Here is a 21008-nt window from a genome sequence, read left to right on the forward strand (position 1 = left end):
GATCGTTGGCTGCTGGATGTGAGGGGGAAACGTTTGCTTTTTACAACTCAATCCATCTTTATTTTAGGCTTACAACCATCTTAAAGCCACCGGCCAAAATTGTCCCTACTCTGAGCACTCAGTTTTTAAAAAAAGGAAATATGACCAGCTTTCAAGAATTATTGTTGGTTACTCTGCTGTGACAAAGTAAATGTATAGTATCAATCCTTCCTGCACCCTGAGAGCACCTTCTGATGGATCAGTTCAATGACCTTTTCTTCCTCTTTCATGTCAACTATCTCTCTCTCACTCTGTCTCTCTCTCTCTCTCTCTCTCTCTCTCTCTCTCTCTCTCTCTCTCTCTCTCTGTCTCTTGAAACGTTTCCCAGCGATGCCATTTTACCATTAAAGCAGTCGCCTGGGATTTAGGACGTTTTTCTGCTGCAATTTTATTGGAAAGTCTCTGTTTATGCATTTAAAAGAAAATTATAGATTTCAAACACACCTTCTTGGCAGTTAGTTTCTCTACATTGCTTTCATTTTAGCTTCTCCCACATGTTCCTCTGAGGCCCCTCTTCCACTCCCTTCTTTCTATCTTTACTGGCTCAGGAGAGAACCAGCTGGTTCGTGTGATCATCAAAAACGCTGAGTAAACCAATTCCTTTAGCCATGACCGTGGGCATGTAGGATTAAGCTTTCACACCCGAGCACATAAACATGATAATACTCACGTACACATATACCTCCAGTGGTCCAACACGAGAAACAAGGTCATGGCATTTCCATGACGGGACAGGATGGAAATAGAAAAAGGGCCATGGGCTGGATGGGCCGAGGCACGATGAGTCAGTGCTGATAGCACAGACAGACTGAATCAGTGGGCCGAAAGCAGAAGGTGGTTTGTGTGTGTGTGTGTGTGTGTGTGTGTGTGGCTTATTTGAAGGGGGAGAAAACAGAGAGGAAGTCAGAGATATGATTTACTCCGGGTCTTTAGGGGTTTAGCTGCAGGTGGTGGAACACCAGTCCTGCAGCTCCCTGTGGATGTCACCAAACTGCTCCTCATACCCCAAACAGCTCAGAATAACTCACATCCCTTGATCCCAATTAGATCTGTTCGTTCTCTCTCTCTCCCTATAACACAAATCCACCTCCCTCCCGCCCAACTCACACATTCAGTTTCTCTGCAGTCTTGAGAGGTGTATATGCTTTTTTATTAACTTCTGATCAAATGTGTAAGAAGGAATATTATTACTTCTTCTTTTCACATTTTTGAAGATCGTTTTGTTTTTCTTCTCCATTAAAATATGCTACTTTGTATCAAACAGTTTTTACATTTGGGCTTGGAATGTGGGCATCTTATTTGTATCAAAGATCATGGTTTAAACTGTGGGATTTTGACAGCCGTGGCTTTTTCACAGAGAAACACTGTCCTCTTGTGGAATAAAGTAAAAGAATTGTAAGGGACATTTTAAGTTCTGTAGACCTACTGCTGAATTGCTAAATATATTTCAGCGGGATGGCTCGTTAGGACCAAGCTGTCTTAAAAAATAACTCATCCTTAATTAACAAATGCAATTTAACTCTCCACTAGAACAAAAAAAGGTGTCTGGGCTGTCACACAGTCATTATTGGTGTCATTGTTTTCATGGGAGTTGTTGATATTGAGAAAAGTACAATACAATATTATCAGCTATCCTATTGTACTTTTATAAGGATTTTAAGGATGAAAGACGAATAATAATTCCCCTACAACGGGTAAAGAAATATAACATTTTCATCTCTCGGGATACAGGATGCAATTGTCAATTATACGTATTACAAGGAGATGAAGGAGAAAAAACGTGGACATTCCCATGAAAATAATCAACTGCACGTGCTTCGTCATTTTGGGCTATACAAAATAAATTGAATGGATTTGAGGACTCGTTGCCGTTCTATGTGTTTCTATTCTTTGCTCACGTGCCTCAGACCCGGAAGTAAGGAGTCGACGTCTACGTCACATTTTTCTCAGCGCGAAAACTTTACTTTCGCTTGTGAACCCGCAACAACACCGGTAGGTGGAATAAATTCAGTGCACACACACACACACACGCACGCACGCAGGCGTCTGGAGTCTTCTACCACTGACAAGAATCATTCTCGTTTGACCGCGCGAAGGAACACTTGGACAGTGAGTCGCTCAGTGTTAAAACGCTGCATACTAGCACGTATGTTAGCCAAACAAGCTACGTAGCATTAGCTTGCAGAGTTGACACGCAGCCACGAGTTTGTTCATGTGAGGTTTAAGGATTTGACCCAATAGTCTCATTAACGGGTATTAAACTTGTAAAACGTCACGGTCCCGTCTGTTAAAACGTAACAACGCCGCTTTAAATTGCAATTCTAATTTAAAGTTAAGAGCAGCATTTCAGTCATCGACTGTGTTATACTTTTAATTTTATTCATATCTTGGGTTCAGGTAGACTTGTTGAATGCAGTAACGACAAAACTGACATGGAAAAGAGATAATGATCATCGAGAAAGGATGATCCATTATTACAGTACACAGAGGCACAGATCTTCAAAAAATGAATATATAGATTGTAAATCTGAAGCTACTTTTTCTATTATGCTTTCCTTCATCATGCACTCCTCCTCTTTCTCACTTTCCTTCTTTATGTTTTTCTCCTTCAGAAAGCCAAAATGTCAAAGATAGACAAGATGAGCATCCTCGGGGTGAGGAGCTTCGGGATTGAGGATAAAGACAAACAAGTCATTTCATTCTTCACCCCGCTGACTGTGCTGGTTGGACCCAACGGAGCAGGAAAAACGGTATGGGAACGTGTTCCGGAGAGAGCGAAGGTTGAACTGTGAAGCATGACCTGTACAGAAGAAAAAAAGAACGTTTGACCGCAGGCATTGTGGTCTCAAATTTGATATTTCAAAATGAGCACTGGAAGTCATGTTTTTAGGAAATACATAATAGTTTGTGTTTTCTGTTTCCAGACAATTATTGAGTGCCTGAAGTACGCCACGTCAGGAGAACTTCCCCCTGGATCTAAAGGAGGTGCATTTGTTCACGATCCAAAGGTGAGCTTGCTCAATTCCCCTTCGAGGCCTACTATGCTCGGATCTTAGGCCTACAGCTTCCTTTCTCATTTGGAAAAATGAAAAGCAGTGTCTAAGAACCACTTGGGCTGCCTTTGTTGAAGTGAGATATTGCTGTGTGAACTACTAGGACGCCCACGAGACGGACGTGCGCGCACAGATTCGACTCCTATTCACCGATGTCAACGGAGAGAAAGTGACTATCAACCGCTCCATGTCCTGCACTCAGAAGGCAAAGAACTACACCTTCAAAAGCCTGGAGCAGGTCATTTCCAGGATAAAGTGAGCAAAAGTCAAACCTTTCTTTACTCACTTTTTGATGGAGGAAAAAATAAAGGTTTCTGGACTGATATTTAGCGTACTTAACCCTTTTCCCACCATGTGACCGTCTTCCTCATTCGCCCAGGGACGGGGAGAAAAAGAGCTTGTCGTCAAAGTGTGTAGAAGTGGATCGGGAGATGATTTCTGCAATGGGCGTGTCGAAGGCCGTGCTGAATAACGTCATCTTTTGTCACCAAGAAGAGGCCAACTGGCCGCTTAGCGAGGGCAAAGCGCTCAAAGAAAAGTTTGACTCCATCTTCGCTGCAACCAAGTAAAGACCACACGTAACGCTTGGCTTCAGAATGATTATATTTGGCTATCATTTATTAAATATGCATATAAATATTATCTCAGGAAACTCAGTATCACTGTCTCTTTGTGTTTCTCTCAGGTACATCAAGGCTCTGGAGACGATGCGTCAGCTGCGTGTCAAAAAGGGTCACACGGTTAAAGAGTGTCAAGTGGAGTTGCGCTACCTGAAGCAGAATAAGGAGAAAGCTCATCAGATCAGGGAAACCGTAGCCACTAAGGAGGCCCAGCTGATGGCCTCCAGAGACAGTGTTCAGCAGATTGAGAGCCAGATTGATCCACTGGAGGTTGGTTGTGTGCGATATGGGACTGTCAATTCATTCAAAAACGTATAATGCAGTAAATTATTAATCAAGTGAGTTTCAGTAATTAATATACTATCCCGCTGAACAAAATATACAATTATTTTACAATCCGTATTTCTGAAAAGGAGACATCAAAGCGTGAGAGCCCAGCGACTAAAATCAAACGTTTTCTATTGATATTTTTCAGAATCGAATGGCCGATATCGAGATAAAACTGGGGAAAGTAATGAAGCTGGACAACGACATCAAAGCTTTGGACAGCAGGAAGAAACAGATGGAGGAAGATAACAAGGAGCTGGAGGAAACCATGGAACAGGTAACAAATCAAACTACCGTCATTGTGTAGAAATGGAAAATGAATCATTTGACTGCACTAAAAGCAGTGCTCAACCTCCTATTAGGGAGGCAACACATTGGCTAAAATACCTTTTGGAAACCCAACAAGATGCATGAAAGGTAATTCAGGATGGCCCCAGTGGAGTCGATTTGTCACTGACTGTTGGCCAAGCCGTCCTGATTGAGCTTCAGCGCCACTCTTAAGCCAGTGAACTGTACCTGCTGCAGGTGTTCCAGGGTTCAGACGAGCAGCTGCAGGATGGTTACCAGAACCACCAGAGGACTGTGAGGGAGAAGGAGCGCAGGCTGACAGAGTGCCAGAAGGATCTGGAGAAAGCTGGACGGGAGTGTCAGAGACTCAACAGAGTCAAGGCTGATCTCCTGGTAGAGCAAGGTACCCACGCCACGCAGCGCACATGCACATGCACACGTGTCCCAGTCTAAGTCCTGGGCGTTGTTGCCCAAAATAGCATTTTGCTGAATTTACCAGCCTGATATACACCCCTGTTCTAGATATCTCTTTTTGAGGCAGCATTTTTTGATGGCATACATCTTTTGAGTGCACTGGCTGAATGTCGGAATAAATCCTGCTGTTCTTTCAAAGAAGGATGGACAGAAGGGTGGAAAAACAGATGTATCTTCTGAAGACTAAGTTGGCTGCTAAAATCCACCTCTCTTTTTGCAGGTTCTCTGAAGCTGAAGGCTGACCACCACACTCAAAACATCAAGAACCGGGACAATCAGGTGAGAGGGGAGAAAATCTGGTGGTTGATTAAAAAAATAATAAAATGTTTATCTAAAAACAAAAAAATGGCTCATTTTAAAACTTGCTTGACAGAAATCCTTGCATATATCTCGTTCTCAGGTTCGCTCGTTGTCGGCTTTTCTGGAGATGGAGGGTTACGACCGGCCGCCCTTCAGTGCCCTTCAGCTTGAGAGCTTCCATCAGCACGTCGCACAGAGACTTGAGCAGGAAAAAGTGGCAATCAATCAGATTATGGTAAGAAAATATGTGTATATATACTATTATTATTGCTGTGGTATTTAATGCTGTTAAACAGCAGAGTTAGAAGTGAAGAAATATTTTCGGTTACATTCAGCCACTACTAATGGAATAGCTGATTCCTTCCTCTTATTTCTCCTGCCACTCAGGCTGACCTGCAGGAGAAGGAGCAGCAGAAGCAGCAGTCCATTGATGAAATGAGGGACAAGAAGACTGGCCTGGAGAGAACTGTGGAGTTGAAGGGAGACATGCAGGGAAAGAAGCAGCAGGAACTGAGGAACATCAGGGCAGAGCTGCAGAGGCTGGAGGGTTCGTCTAGCCGCCTGCAGGAACTGGAGAACGAGCTGGCCAAAGTGGTGGGTGTACACACAAGAGCCAAGATGAGGTGGTTTGATCCCAATGGCAGGGAGGGAGTGAGGGGGTGAGTGAGTGAGTGTGTATAGGTATGCTTTTTATCTGTTGTGTTGATGGTTTTATTGAAGTTGCTCTCCCCTCACCCTCTTTCCAGTTGGATAACTTTGTAAAATACAGTATGAAGCTGCAAGATCAGCTAAGCCGATAAATGCGTGTGTCTTTTTTTGTTAATCCTCAGGAGCGTGAGCTAAAAAGTGCAGTTCAGAGCTCCAACGTGGAGGCGCTGAAGGCTGAGGTGGTGCAGCTCCAGAGTGAAAAGGTTGATCTTGACCGCACGCAGAGACAGCTCGACCAGGAGATGGGGATGCTCAATACACACACCACCGCACGCACCCAGATGGACATGCTGAAAAAGGACAAGGTAATATGGTGTATGCATTCTCCTCTTGCATGGCAACACAAAAAGAATTCGGAAACCTTGCATTATTCTATTATTTCTTCCTCCTACACCCTCCCTAAGCGATGGAGTGACCCCTTTGTGGGTGGGGCTTTAATCCTGGGCGCTCGTCTCCTCGCCCTCCATTTTCCCCTCTTCATCTATCCTTCCTTACTCCCTTCCTAACCTGCGCCTTTCTTTCCTCGGTTGGATCCCCTCTCATCTTCCCTCTAATTCATTCCTCCAGACAGAGAAGGAGGAGCAGATTCGTAAGATCAAGTCCCGCCACAGTGAGGCGCTAGTGTCGTTGCTAGGCCACTTTCCCAACAAGAGAGAACTGGAGGACTGGATCTATGGCAAATCTAAGGAAATCAACGGTACCAGGGACAGACTTTCCAAACTCCAGTTAGTACGGCTTATTTACATTAACGCTCACGCGCAAGAAACACAAATGTGAGTGCAATCAGTGGTATAATGCTGTGATTCTCTCAGTAAGGACCTGGCATCGAGTGAGCAGAATAAAAGCCACATTGCTGCTGAGGTGCGTAAAAAGGAGCAGCAGTTAGCCAGCGACGAGGAGAAGTTCTTCAACGTGTGCGGCAGTCAGGACCTGGAGCAGGACCTGGGCAAACTACGAGAGGATCTGGAGAAGATCTCCAAGCAAAGAGGTGCGCTCCTCAAAATGAAAATCGGAAGGAGGATTGAGGCGCGACTAGACTTTCACATGAAGAGTTGAGGTTGAGGTTTCACGAAAATAAGAAACGGATCTGTATATTGTTGATTTCGAATTTCATTCAAAACATTCACCTTGCTCACAAGGAAATGAAAAATGTTCACCGCTTTTTACTCAGCGCTTTATGGAATAATTCAATTTGCTAAATAAGTAAGATGCATCCATGTGACACCGTTAGGATTAATGCACTGATCTCGATGCTCAGAGTAAAACCACAAAGTTAGATCCGGGTTACAGGCACAGGTACAAATATGTTAATAAAGCAATAAGGTACGAGAGGCTGTGCTTTATCTTCAATAATGTAACAGTTTGACGGTGTAGTTAGGCCCGACGCGCAGAAACCCTCGAACCCCCGTACCTGCATGTGAACAGCATTGTGTCCCGCACCATCTCATTCATTCACATCGCTCATGACGTCCACCTTTTGTGTCCGGTTGCGAAAGCTCGCATTGCTCCCAAACAATCATTTCTGGGATTTCCGGCAATCGCCACCGAGCTGAAAAGCTAAAATGTCAACTAACGGTCACGCAAAACCTGTTACTTTGAGTGATATGGAACGCTCGGGTCAGTGTGAACAGCAGCTGTACATTATCGCTGAACAATGCACCCCCCCTTGACTCGCTCTCAACCAATCAGAACGCTGGATTTCATCTACCCGCGTTATAAATAGTAATAATATATGCATTCTCTCCTCCTCCCACCTGTGTTTCGGTAGCCATGCTAGCCGGAGCCACCGCTGTGTACACGCAGTTCATCAGCCAGCTGACCGAGGAGAGGGAGCCCTGCTGCCCCGTGTGCCAGCGGACGTTCCCCTCCGACTCTGATCTGCACGAAGTCATCAGCGACATGCAGTCCAAACTCCGCCTGGTGCCCGACAAGCTGAAAAACACGGAGCAGGACCTCAATAGGAAGGAGCAGAAGAGGGACGAGATGATGGCTCTCCGACCTGTCAGGTGTGAAGACAGCCAGCTCGGGCGTGACAGAGATGGTGTGATAGCGCCACAAGTACAGGACTCCTGGGGATATATATATGAATGTGAAATGTACTTTCAGATAGAGAGGAGCCTGAAAACTGTCTCTTTTTGTAAGTGCATCACAGTGAATGTCCTTTGGGGGAAAAACAGTTGTGTAACAAAAACAATGTGTAACTTTCTTTGGACAACTATCCTCTATCTCCCCTTTTCTGACTGCTGACTTTACTCCGACCTTTGAGTGTGGCTATTTCTTTATTCGTTTGTCCTTTATTGTTACTTTGAAAGTTCAAAGTCACTTTACATTAATATAATCTGTGTAGAGCAATGAGTTGCTGTTTACATTACATTTGTGTTACTCCACTAGATGGAGCCACATTCTCATTTTTTACTAATTTTACACAAAGTACGGATATTGGATGGCAGTGCTTTGATTACCTGCTCAAATCATATATTTATATTATTTCTTTTCATGCCCCCCAAGGCAGTCCATTGTGCAGTTTCAGGAAAAGGAGTTGCCGGAGTTGAGGAACCGCTTGCAGGCGGTGAACAGGGAAATCGAGAGGCTGAAGGGCAACGTGGAGGAGCAGGAGACTCTGCTCGGTACCCTGATGTCGGAGGAGGAGACGGCCAAGGCCTGCCTTCAAGACATATCTCTCATGGACCGATACCTGGTACTGTCCTCCACTCCGTCTCACGCTTTCAGACCGACGTAACAAAAGGGCTGGCAGAGAAATCAGAGGCAGGCCAAGCAGTTGAAAAACTGGGCATTCCCCTTAAGATCTATGCCAAGCTCGTTCACCTAATGTTTTCATACACTGCGGGGTGACGTCTCGGCATCTATTGCCTAAGAACCCTTTGAATCTCTCTGCCATGACATGTTTCTCACGCTGTAGTGAACTGGGGTCAGCGCGCCTGTGCGTGCGTCAGAGTAAAACGTAACTCCTCCCCTCCAGTGACATGCGCTGATGTCAGTAAGAGGCCCCGCAGTGAGTTATGAAATACACATTACCGGATTTGTTGTTTAGGCCGACGCACAACAACAGTTAACGTTACTCACAAGCACGGTTGATATCAAGCTATATTGAGTCAAAAATGATGTTTCCTGCACTCTTGTCATCTAAAATGTAGTGGTGAGGAACTAAAAACTAAATTAATGTTTGGAGATGTTTTCACTGCAGAATAGTTACTTCCTAACACTACTGTTAGAATACATCTAAATTATTGATGTATCGTTACAAATAATCAAATTGTTAGTTTTAATGGCGGGAATAGGCGACGATGAATATTGTTGGGTGAACCTTGTCATGGGGCCTCTGCTGATTCTACAGAAACTGAGACGCTGAGATTCATTATTCTCTTTTCAGATATTAAAGTGACAAATGATTCAAGAAACATCACTGTAAGACATTACTAATTCCTGGAAAGGTACATACACCCCCCTCTTCTCCAGAGTGTCCTTCTTCACCTTACTACTTTCTCTCCAGATGGACCTTAAAGAGTTGGAGAAGAAAATAGCTCAGCAAGCAGCGAGGCTCCAGGGAGTGGACCTGACCAGAACCGTCCAGCAAGTCAGTCGGGAAAAACAAGAGACTCAGCACAAGCTAGACACCAGTAAGACCACATCTGCAGGGATTTACACTTTTCTCCAGTGCTAATGTAGTTCTGGCAACAGTTTTAATTGACCACATGAACAACAGTTTGAAACAAGTCTATTTTAATTTAATTCACTTGAAGTCAAGGGTTTCAACAAATATATTGACAGAGGGGGAGCGGGGGGGTTCTATTCTATTATTTGTCCACCTCACGTATATAAGTGAGGGTATTCTGAGTTGTCTTTTTAACACAAACTGCAGTCTCAAGTTGAATCACCAACTTTTTCAGAACTACATGTAGGTATTATGCATTACAGGACTGCCGAATCACACTGCATTCATTCATGCAGTCTGGTCAGTCGAACTTTAATAATAGGATACATTTTTCAATAATGTACATGTACTGTACTAGAGTGTCCAATTTCCCTCCTTTTTTCCTGTTTGACTGAAAGCAATACGGCAGAATTTTTTTTTCAGAAGCGCCAGATTATGTCGACTGAGATGATAAAGAGAATGAAGTGTAATCATTTTTGTCTTTGTCCTTTTCGAACTTCATTTTTCTTCTTGCAGCCTCCAGCAAGATGGAGCTGAAACGTAAGCTGGTCCAGGACCAGCAGGATCAGATTCAGTTGCTGAAAAGTGCTGTAAACGAGACTAGGGAAGAGAAACTGCAGCTGAGCAGTGCCATGCAGAAACAGCAGCAGCTGGAGGAGCAGTGCATCGAGTTCGCCACTGAACTGCAGGCCTTAACCAGGGACATCAGGGTACACTTTATGGCTTCCGTTGATGCGAGCTGCTGCTCAGAACATGTATCTGTGAAGTAGTGGAGATCACACAAGACTTTTCATTCATAAAGTCATTCCTGTTTTTCATGCTGTCACTTTCCTTCTCACGTTGTGCCCAACCAGGAGGCGAGAGAACAGCTCTCCCCTTTGTCTGCTGCTCTGGAGAAGCTGCAACAGGAGAAACAGGAGCTGGTGGAGCACAAGAGGCAGAGGCAGGAAGAGGGGCGGGACAAGGTGGACACATTTTCACTTTTATTGACTGTTCTCTGTTAATGTTACTGTTAATTTTCACTCACATGGGACTGGTCTCCGAAGATTATTGATTTTACCCAATATAACGGGAATATTCCCTTCCATGTAAACCCTATATATACACTCACCGGCCACTTTATTAGGTACCCCATGCTAGTAACGGGTTGGACCCCCTTTTGCCTTCAGAACTGCCTCAATTCTTCGTGGCATAGATTCAACAAGGTGCTGGAAGCATTCCTCAGGGAGTTTGGTCCATATTGACATGATGGCATCACACAGTTGCCGCAGATTTGTCGGCTGCACATCCATGATGCGAATCTCCCTTTCCACCACATCCCAAAGATGCTCTATTGGATTGAGATCTGGTGATTGTGGAGGCCATTTGAGTACAGCGAACTCATTGTCATGTTCAAGAAACCAGTCTGAGATGATCCCAGCTTTATGACATGGCGCATTATCCTGCTGAAAGTAGCCATCAGAAGTTGGGTACATTGTGGTCATAAAGGGATGGACATGGTCAGCAACAATACTCAGGTAGGCTGTGGCGTTGCAACGATGCTCAATTGGTACCAAGGGGCCCAAAGAGTGCCAAGAAAATATTCCCCACACCATGACACCACCACCACCAGCCTGAACCGTTGATACAAGGCAGGATGGATCCATGCTTTCATGTTGTAGACGCCAAATTCTGACCCTACCATCCGAATGTCGCAGCAGAAATCGAGACTCATCAGACCAGGCAACGTTTTTCCAATCTTCTATTGTCCAATTTCGATGAGCTTGTGCAAATTGTAGCCTCAGTTTCCTGTTCTTAGCTGAAAGGAGTGGCACCCGGTGTGGTCTTCTGCTGCTGTAGCCCATCTGCCTCAAAGTTCGACGTACTGTGCGTTCAGAGATGCTCTTATGCCCACCTTGGTTGTAACGGGTGGTTATTTGAGTCACTGTTGCCCTTCTATCAGCTCGAACCAGTCTGGCCATTCTCCTCTGACCTCTGGCATCAACAAGGCATTTCCGCCCACAGAACTGCCGCTCACTGGATGTTTTTTCTTTTTCGGACCATTCTCTGTAAACCCTAGAGATGGTTGTGCGTGAAAATCCCAGTAGATTAGCAGTTTCTGAAATACTCAGACCAGCCCTTCTGGCACCAACAATCATGCCACGTACAAAGTCACTCAAATCACCTTTCTTCCCCATACTGATGCTCGGTTTGAACTGCAGGAGATTGTCTTGACAATGTCTACATGCCTAAATGCACTGAGTTGCCGCCATGTGATTGGCTGCTTAGAAATTAAGTGTTAACGAGCAGTTGGACAGGTGTACCTAATAAAGTGGCCGGTGAGTGTATATTCAATTGTGAAAATGTATCATTAGAAAGTGAGTTGCCATGATTTAAAAAACATTTTTAAGTTGTGGCTATATATAAAAAAATTAAAAAACACGCTTTCAAACAGTCATATTTCCTGATAATGATCAAAGGAAGATGTACTGTAGAACAAGTATTCTTTAAGTTACATATATTAAAAGCAGTTATTAGCTACTTCTGCTACGTTCGATTAATGTTAAACTAGTCACTATTCTCCCATTTTGTACATGACAGATCAGTAACATTAAAGATAAAATGAAGGCGATCTCCAACTTGGTAAGAGACATCACCAAATACGTGGAAGACGGCAAAGATGAATACAAAGAGGTAAAGTGTTTGCTACTTTCATACGTGGTGCGCTGTGAGTCTGATATCTCCACTGTTCAATCGCCCATGATATCAGAAGCGTGAACGTATTCCTTCTGTCTTCATTCAAGCAAAAAGAGGCTGAGCTTCAAGAAACCAACACTCAGCTCCACGAGGCTGAGAAGGACAAAGAGAAGATCAACAAGGAGATGGGGAACGTCCGTCAGGACATAGACACTCAAAAGGTGCGCCCTTCCCAACCATCATTGTCGTCCTTATCTCCTTTGTCGCTCTTGTTCTTGCTTTTCAAACAAAGGTGTAAATTTTATCCACCATTGTACCAGTTGGTGGAAACAAGGATTTAGTAAATTCAGATTTTTCTTTTCTTCACCTGTTTAGAGGATGCAGCCGAAAAGGGCAACTTCTTTTGTGCTTTTTTTTTTTACATTTCCAGGTCCAAGAACGCTGGTTGCAGGACAACCTGACCTTGAGAAAGCGTGTTGAGGAACTGAAGGAGGTTGTGGCTAAACGCGAGGCTCTAATGAAAGACATGGGCAACATGCAAGTGTTGCAGCTACGCCAGTAAGTGCACTACGCCGTTCACGTCGACACATTTGAAGACATCCCAAGTCTCTTGGTACAATGTTTCCACCTCATCGCTTTCTGTGGCTGCCCAGAGAACACCGTGCGGCCGAACGCAGGCTGGAGGAGCTGAAGAAGAACCGCAGTATCGCTTTGGGTCGTCAAAAGGGGTTCGAGGAGGAGATTATGGATTGCAGGTGAGACATGCAGATCGATTCAGCCGAGATGCTCATAAACCTTCTAAATCTTTGTCAGTGCATCTTTAGTAATCAGGAAATAAGTGTTTTTGAGTGGAAAAAAATGATTTTGCTTGTTTCTGTCCAACCGTTTTGCAGCTTTAGTGTTCATCAGCGCTGCTTTAAATGAATGATTATGGTATATTTGATCAATTTAACTTCGTATCTGAACTGCTTGCTTCCAGAAAAGAACTACGAGAAGATCAGTACGACAAAGCAGATGAGCGCTACAAAAACAAGATGATAACCATGAGGACAACCGAGCTGGTCATTAAAGACCTGGATCTCTACTACAAGGCCCTCGATCAGTAAGTATCTGCGTACATGTGAAGTAAGTGCTAACCACAAAGCTTTCATCAAGAGATTATGATGAATAGGTGCAGTGCATGGATAGTCTCTTTTTTAAACTTTATCAATGCCATCTGTGAATTATTACTCATCAAATTCCTTATGAATATCACAATAGCATCTCAAGGTTATTGTGATTTTCCCATGAGCGTGGTGGTGCTTTGAGTAAGCACTGTAATGGCAATGTGGCAATGTCTGTAGACGATGACACAAACTGAAACAGATCTGAGTAAACAACCTCTGTGTGGGACCGCGAAGGCGAATCAGGCTGAGAAATTTATAAAGGCTGCAACATGCATACCGTGGTGCATGGATATGTTTGATAGAGCACAGTTGAGCGTTTTTTTTACCTGGTATCAACCACGGCTCTAAAATAAATCTCCCCCCAAATGTATTTATTAATATTAAGAAGACTGCAAAGAACTTTTTATTGACAAACAAACACACACAATACAACCTATCAGCGTTTGATTGTGTTCATTAAAAGGACTTTTTAGATTTTAGACGTGGTGTCAGCTGTAGCACGTCATCTGTAGCGTGTCATCTGTTGAAACAGCTGACACCACGTTTTTCTGTTATGAGAAGTTTTCAAACCCACCACAAGAGCTTCTAGATCGTTAGCCCGGAAGTCTAATCTGTTGTCTCATGTGGGGGGATTTCACGAGTTTAGCCGTGGTGTCACTCGTCTTGTAACTCTTCCTGACAGTGGCAGTGTGGGCTTTAGATTTGTTACCTGGAAGCTTCAACAGTTCAACCACTTCAACAGTTCAACCACTGACTATTGAGAATGACGATGGCTTGTTGATGCAGTTTTCACATCACCACAAGAACGGTGTGTGTTTGGAACCTGCAGGCCAGTTTCGCCCTTACGTATTTGAGTTTTTGACATTGTCGTGGTGCAGAACTCTCACCAGTAGCATGAACACAATGCTAATTTGATACAAAATCCAGTATACCGCTGGCTTGCTATGTCTTCAATTAGTCTACTTCGTTGAACTATTGTTGAGTTGGTCCTTAGTTGAAATCAGTCAGACTTTTCTTTGCGTTGTAGGGCTCACGTCGTTAAGGCAAAAGTATGTACTCTTTACCGTGGGTTTGTCGTAAATGATTTTTTTCTAACTTTATTGAGGATCTGGCACAACACAGCAACCTGCAAGTAGCGCAGCGTCTTAAATAAAGTGATGTACGTCTTAATGCGAGGCTTTAGAAATGAACACAAAGGGATTGCCCCCCACCCCCCGCCCACTAGCAGTCACTGGAGAGGGTTCTCATGTGCGGTCAAGACATATGTCCCTCTCTTGTTGTAGCCACATGCCGATATTCAGAGGCGTGGCAACGCTAAAACCCCGGGCCTGAGAAGGGAAGAAGAGTTTAATATGGCTGTTAAATGTGACCAAAACTAGACTAAAATGTAATTAGTTTTCGACTAAATTTAACAAGGATTAAAATGGCTAAATGTGACTAATATGCATTTTTGTCTTAAGACTAAAAACAAAGACTAAAGCAAAAATAGCTGCCAAAATGAACACTAATGCACAGGGTTCATGTCAAACTGGTGACATTATTTTTTTTTTTGGAAAAGCATTTAATCCAAATTCCAATCAAAATCAATTTCTGTGGTAACACATTTAATTGGTTCTGGGATATTTGGATCAGTTTGACACCCAAACTGATAATAAAAAGCAAAGGTGAGTGTCTGCAAGTTCGAGTCGCAGATACCATCTGAGAAGAGAGCAGAAGCCTTTTTCCTGTGTGTGTGGGCTGCGGCCCTGGAGCCCGCTCTGGTGCCGTGTCTGTTATCAAGATCGAAAGCAGGCCGTACATGCAGGTCACAGTTTCACAGTCTTCTGTGTTAATACACAGAAAGTGGTGTCACGGTGAGATATATTTTGATTCGGAAGTGGAAACCAAATCTGTATGAAGCGCTTGTCTGTCGTTCACTCTGCAACCACCCGTTGCATCATCGGATAAACTCCAGAAGACAATGTCGCAACAGCATACATTCTCTGTTTGGAGGTTATAAGATGACTTTGATTCAAAACTGAACATGAAAGTCTGTTTATTTACACTCGACAAGGGATGTTAATTCCATGGCATTTAAATAGAAAAAAACATTGCTTTCTCTAGTTATTTTTTAAAAAATGAACTTGTGGCACATGTAATCACCATCTGTTACGGCCATAGTGACATCATGAAAGGCACTCCATTTAAGAATTACTCAAACTTTAGTTACTAATTGCTTATTAGCAAGTGTGCAGCTATGAACTCTACGTGGTACTAAAACAGAAAGCAGACAATTTCTTAAATAAGTCTACCAAACTTTATCAGATATAGTTATTTCCTATTGTTTTTAGTACAACATTTAAACTTAACGTAAGTACCCTTCAACTACAGCTTGGCAAGGAGCAACTGTTTAATGAAGAACCAGGAGAGAATTCTGTTCACTAATAGCGAGTACCATTGGAAGGAACACGCTGGATGTGATCAAGACAGACAGGGTTCGACTTGCACTCAACGTCTGAGGAACCTATAAACCGATCGTGCTTTGGAAGCCTGTCGGGAAGAAGCTTTTTAAAAAGCCGCTACGAATGGGAGAGCGACTGAAGGAATGTTCTTTAATCGTAACCCTAAAAATATTCTTTAACAATTTAACGTCCAGGGAACACTTTTAATCGTCCCTGTCAGCAAATGCGATGATCGTGGCTGTATTCTTACCACATGAGCAAAAAGGGTAAATACACCACCAAATAAGGGCTTCGGAAGAAGCGGCGTTGGTTATGCTGTTATCACTCTGGTGTTTTAAAACCACATGGAGTTTCTCATCAATTTGTCAGATCGTAGACGAATGGATTCCTAGTACGCCGGAAAACAGCCTGCAGAGTCCTGCCTTCATATCTTTTTTTATCGACGTTCAAATTATTTTCCTTTTTTACATCGATTTTGTAGAGGGGGGAAAAAAAAAAGAATATGCTGAAGCTATCCTTTTGTTAGCGAATGATCCGGAAAAAAAAGATTGCAGTTAGGCAGGTGATGCGTGCGACAGTGCAACACTGCGTATCTCATTTGGTGCTTGGTGAAGGTTGTCCATGTCTGCCGTGGCTACCCTTCATGTGTGCACACAGTGTGGTCTGCAACATGCTCAGAATGTTCACCTTTCTGCCCTCTCTCCTCATCCACGTTAAATGACAACCTTTCCTCCATGGCAGATATACAAGCAACGCGCCAAACATGCTTCTTAGCCATTAGTGCCCCGGTGCATTGTAACTTACTAACATTTTTGATATTCTTCAATTTGTGCATTCGATCATGAATAACAATCTGATGCTCATGGTCTGCTTCTGTCTGCCCTGGAAGTGTCACTTGGTAAACATAGCATCATTTTCGCTATCTATTAGCTTTTATTTTATTTTTTTGTTTTCCTCAGAACCATCATGAAATTCCACAGCATGAAGATGGATGAGATCAACAAGATTGTCAGAGATCTGTGGCGCAGCACCTACAGGGGTCAAGGTGCGTCTCACCTTTTTTTTTTTTTTTTTTTTGTACCCATTTTTGGTGCGTTAGAACGCGCCTAGTTCTCCTCCCTCTGTGTTTCATCGCTCGCTCTTGGCCCCCCCCCCCCCCCCCTCTCCAGACATCGAGTACGTGGAGATCCGGTCCGACGTGGACGAAAACGCGTCCGCCGGAGTGAGGCGGCGCGTTTACAACTACAGAGTAGTTATGGTCAAGGGAGACACGGCCTTGGACATGAGAGGACGCTGCAGCGCTGGACAGAAGGTACCGGAAAAAGCATTTTCTATGTCGGCACTTTCTGCTCCTGTAAGCAAGCGGAAAGTACAAAGCCAATCCAGATGACTTTGGATGGATTCATTCCAGTTTTTTTTTTTTTTTTTTCCCATGACATTGTGTGTCCAGGTGTTGGCGTCCCTGATCATTCGTCTAGCCCTGGCCGAGACCTTCTGTCTGAACTGTGGGATCCTGGCCCTGGACGAGCCCACCACCAACTTGGACCGAGACAACATTGAGTCACTGGCACACGCCCTCGTAGAGTGAGTATACACACGTGTGTGTGCGTGTGTGTGCATGTGTGTGTGTGCACACACACGTGGCACGTTCCCCGAAACCAGGTCTCAGTCTTCAAACACCCCTTTGAAGGCCGTTGAGCCGTTCCTTTTGATCTGGCTGGTACTATGTGACTGTCTCTCGTCTCGCTCGTTTGCCTCGCCAGAATCATCAAGAGTCGCTCGAGCCAGCGCAACTTCCAGCTGCTGATCATCACCCACGACGAGGACTTCGTGGAGCTGCTGGGCCGGTCGAGCTACATCGAGCACTTCTACCGCATCCGAAAGAACCAGGACCAGAACTCTGAGATCACCAAGTGCAGCATCACCTCCCTCTCTACCTATCTCCACTGAGCAGACCGAGGACTCCAAAAACCCTGTTTCATGCGCGTTTTCATTTGCGGTCGCACAAAAATCAGTGTTCAGATGATTTTAGTTGAATAGGAACTGCTTGGAGAGTGTGTTCATCTGCACATTTATCCTGGCGAACTACAGAGTGAACTACTATGTGCCCATACCTAAACATTTGTTTTCTACACTGAAATAAGTTGAGAAAGTTCTTGGTGAGGTCTTTTGCAGAAAAGATCACGATTGTACCTGGTGATCTGTCTCCTGGTTAAAAGGTTTTTTGTCTTTATACAGTGTCCAGTAGCCACCTGCTGGCCAGCGCCGGTAACAGAAGGACGGGTTCTGTTTCAGTGTTTTCCGCTTTGTGTTCAATGCTTTGGCATTAAACCTTGTTTGAAAGACTTGCGGTAGATGTGTGTGACTCTGTCTTTTTTCATTTGATTTAATGTCGTGCTTTTTAGGTTGCCTACCCCACAAGTTCAGTTCTAAGAAAAGTATCTCAATGTTAGTGACGTTCCTCACCAACCACAGATTAATCAAACAAATCTTATCTCAAATGCCAACTCATTGCTGTAGTTCTAATAAGGGGAAAAACCGTGGGCAAGGCCGCTATAAATGCTGGTGTTCTCAGCCAAGAGCTCAGAACAAGCTGCAAGCTGACAATTAAGGAATAATTTCATAGGCTTCTTGAAACCGCTTCTACCCGACGAGCTACTATGATGAAGATGATTTTCCTGCTGGTTTCTGCTGGGGCGCTGCTCTCTGCTTCGGCTTTGCCACGTCACTTCAACCTAGAGAAAGTCATTTCTGAGTGGGACAAACATAAAGATTCGACTCCCTATGCGGTAAATATTCATCAGATGAACACTATAATGTAACTTGTTGTGCTTGTGTTATTTAAACACTTTATTGGTGAGTGATCTTGTTAAAACCTTAAAAAGCTGCCTACAAATATTATATTGTCCTTTTTTTTCTCTGTTCTTTAGAAACACATGGTGGAGAAAGTCCAAGATTTGGCCAACAACTGTTCGGTGAGAATTCTGACTTATCTGTTAATCCAGTATCTGTTTTCTGACAGAAGAAGACAAACTACGATGGCCACAATGCATCATTTAGAATGTGCTTGCCTTGTTTATTTTTAAATGCCAATGTATTGCTTGTCTCCATACAGACCGACTACAACTTTGTCTTCTGCAAAGTGCATGAAATCCTGCAGAGGCATGAACACTTCAATGAAACGACCAGCCATAGTTGGGATAAGACGATTGCAAAAAACTTGAAAGCCTTCGTCACCTCCCAAAATGTAAGAGCTTCACTTCAACATTACATTTGCAAAATGAGACGGTCTGTGTTACAAAAGGATAAGAGTACCCACCCACCCACACACACACACATACACACACTCACTCACTCTGTTTCCTGCCTCAAGAGCAAATGCAGCGGCATTGTTGAGAACCATTAATGTAAGTATAGTGCGCTAAACTGACCTCTGATCTCTTGTCTTTCAGCAAACCTGTGCAGTGGTGTTGAAGGACGCGAAGACTACTCAAAACGCCGTGACAATTTATCGACTTATGGATTTTCTTGTGAAATGTATCCAGAAATTCAACATGGGCTCCATGCGGTCACCATGACGGGCCAAGCTTGAGTTCCTCCCAGACGGGCGACCCGACTGTCAGTGTTGAGTCCTTGAGTGTGTGATTTTTTTAATTTCAAATTTCAAAATGTAAAGATAGTGATAAGAATCAAATGATTGGGGCATGTGATTAGAGATATATTGGAAATGTAGAATAAGATGTTACTGATTAGTTTTTTCATATATACAGTATGTTTACAAAGAGTTACATGATATTGACTTCATATATTGACAAATTTATGTCAGCAGTCCCTTGGCAAAATGCACAGCCTTTCCATACTAAAGTAAACAACAATAATGTGTTATTTAACACATATTTATTGGGCAGTTATCTGTTTTTATTCATCACAACGCTCACTTCAACAACTTGATAAAAGGGTTTTGACTCAAACAGCTTTCATAGAAAAAAAAAACATGGGCATTATTATGGATATTTATTTCATTGTTTGCATTGTATTTAAGATAATTTAATAAGTTAAAGCTATTATATGTACAATATATTTATGTATATGTACAACATTTTTATGTTTAAGTGAATAGAGAAAAAATAAATTGTGTTGCCTATGAGTGGAGTGTGTATGGAAATGCTTTGTTCTATTTTTTTCCCCACTATTATTTATATGTTGCGGTTATATTAAAATATGCTTTACCATTGACAAATCATTTTTTCTCATTCAGTTATCTTATTAAAAGCCTTAAAATGTGCTGAATCATATTTAAACTGCCAATTATAAATGCAGCATATGACGTTATATGGTAATTGACAAAAATGCCTGCAGGTACATAGAGCACGCGCTGCCAATACGCCGGTAGTTTGAATGACCATATATATGTTGTACATGACAAGGGAAGCATTAACAGTTTCCTTTGTACAGGACGTGTCCTTGTTCATCCAAAAAGTTGCTATTCCTAATTAACTGTAAAAAAAAAAAAAAGAAAGAAAGAAAGGAACTGATGCCTCGGAACCGTTCGCTCACTCGCCGACTTGGCGGGTGTGTTACTCGGTAATACCGGGCGGACAGGGTACCTGTTGAAAGTGGGCGTGGCTTCCCGGCCTCGCAGACCCCTGACGAGGCTCTGCACCTGGCGATGTGACGTCACTAGGTCGTCGTCATCTGTCGTCTCACTCTCCCTAAACGTAACTTCACCCGCAGCTGAAATAGGGGTCGATTTTCACGTTGAGTGGACAGAGTTTTCATTATGTGTTAAATAGTGGAACCTCAAATTGTATTGATTTCAAAATAGGGTTTTCAAGTTCAACACGTAAATAAGCAAATGATCTGTTTGGGGGAATTGTTTAGGGGTAACCACTCATTAACTAATTGTATTCATGTGTGCAGAAATAACAAACGATTTGCTCAACTATGAATGGCTCCATTTGCCCCCCCCCCCCCCTTGTTTTCGTACAGTGCTCTCAGCCAATCGGTGAGGCCCACAGGTGCGTTTGGCGCCTCGGCTGCGGCCACTGAGGAGCTCTCTGGGAGAAACATCTTCCACCACTCTTTTCCGGCTCGCCGTGGACAATGTACCCGTCACTCGGTGACTTGATGCGATGTGGCTCCCGGCGGCGTGTGTACGTGGGCCACTGAACCGTGGCTCCCTCATTACTAAGTAAAGAGAATCACTCTCCTTTTCAACTGGGCTTTTTATAGAACCGTTGGAA

General features: G+C 43.5%; 1 protein-coding gene across 2 annotated transcripts; it reads left to right on the forward strand.

Annotated features, from left to right (window-relative positions):
• The first annotated feature begins 1921 nt into the window (after nt 1-1921).
• On the forward strand, nt 1922-19781 carry rad50 (RAD50 homolog, double strand break repair protein). Of its 2 annotated transcripts, none has more exons than XM_037468023.2 (31): nt 1922-2031; nt 2652-2789; nt 2964-3047; nt 3196-3347; nt 3472-3657; nt 3778-3982; nt 4188-4316; nt 4565-4730; nt 5022-5080; nt 5202-5336; nt 5489-5695; nt 5932-6114; nt 6377-6534; nt 6622-6797; nt 7578-7815; nt 8318-8507; nt 9321-9447; nt 9999-10192; nt 10337-10447; nt 12063-12155; nt 12266-12379; nt 12589-12716; nt 12812-12913; nt 13138-13260; nt 16725-16810; nt 16935-17077; nt 17216-17349; nt 17529-18554; nt 18696-18740; nt 18881-19012; nt 19218-19781. In XM_037468023.2, exons 2-28 carry the CDS (start codon nt 2661-2663, stop codon nt 17713-17715), a joined length of 3939 nt encoding a protein of 1312 aa, XP_037323920.2. In that variant the 5' UTR covers nt 1922-2031; nt 2652-2660; the 3' UTR covers nt 17716-18554; nt 18696-18740; nt 18881-19012; nt 19218-19781. The 2 variants fall into 2 exon arrangements, with proteins under 2 accessions (XP_037323920.2, XP_037323921.2); XM_037468024.2 differs by having other exon boundaries at nt 2025-2148.
• Nucleotides 19782-21008: the final 1227 nt, after the last annotated feature.

Source organism: Pungitius pungitius, chromosome 16, assembly GCF_949316345.1.
Source record: "Pungitius pungitius chromosome 16, fPunPun2.1, whole genome shotgun sequence".
Taxonomy (NCBI): domain Eukaryota; kingdom Metazoa; phylum Chordata; class Actinopteri; order Perciformes; family Gasterosteidae; genus Pungitius; species Pungitius pungitius.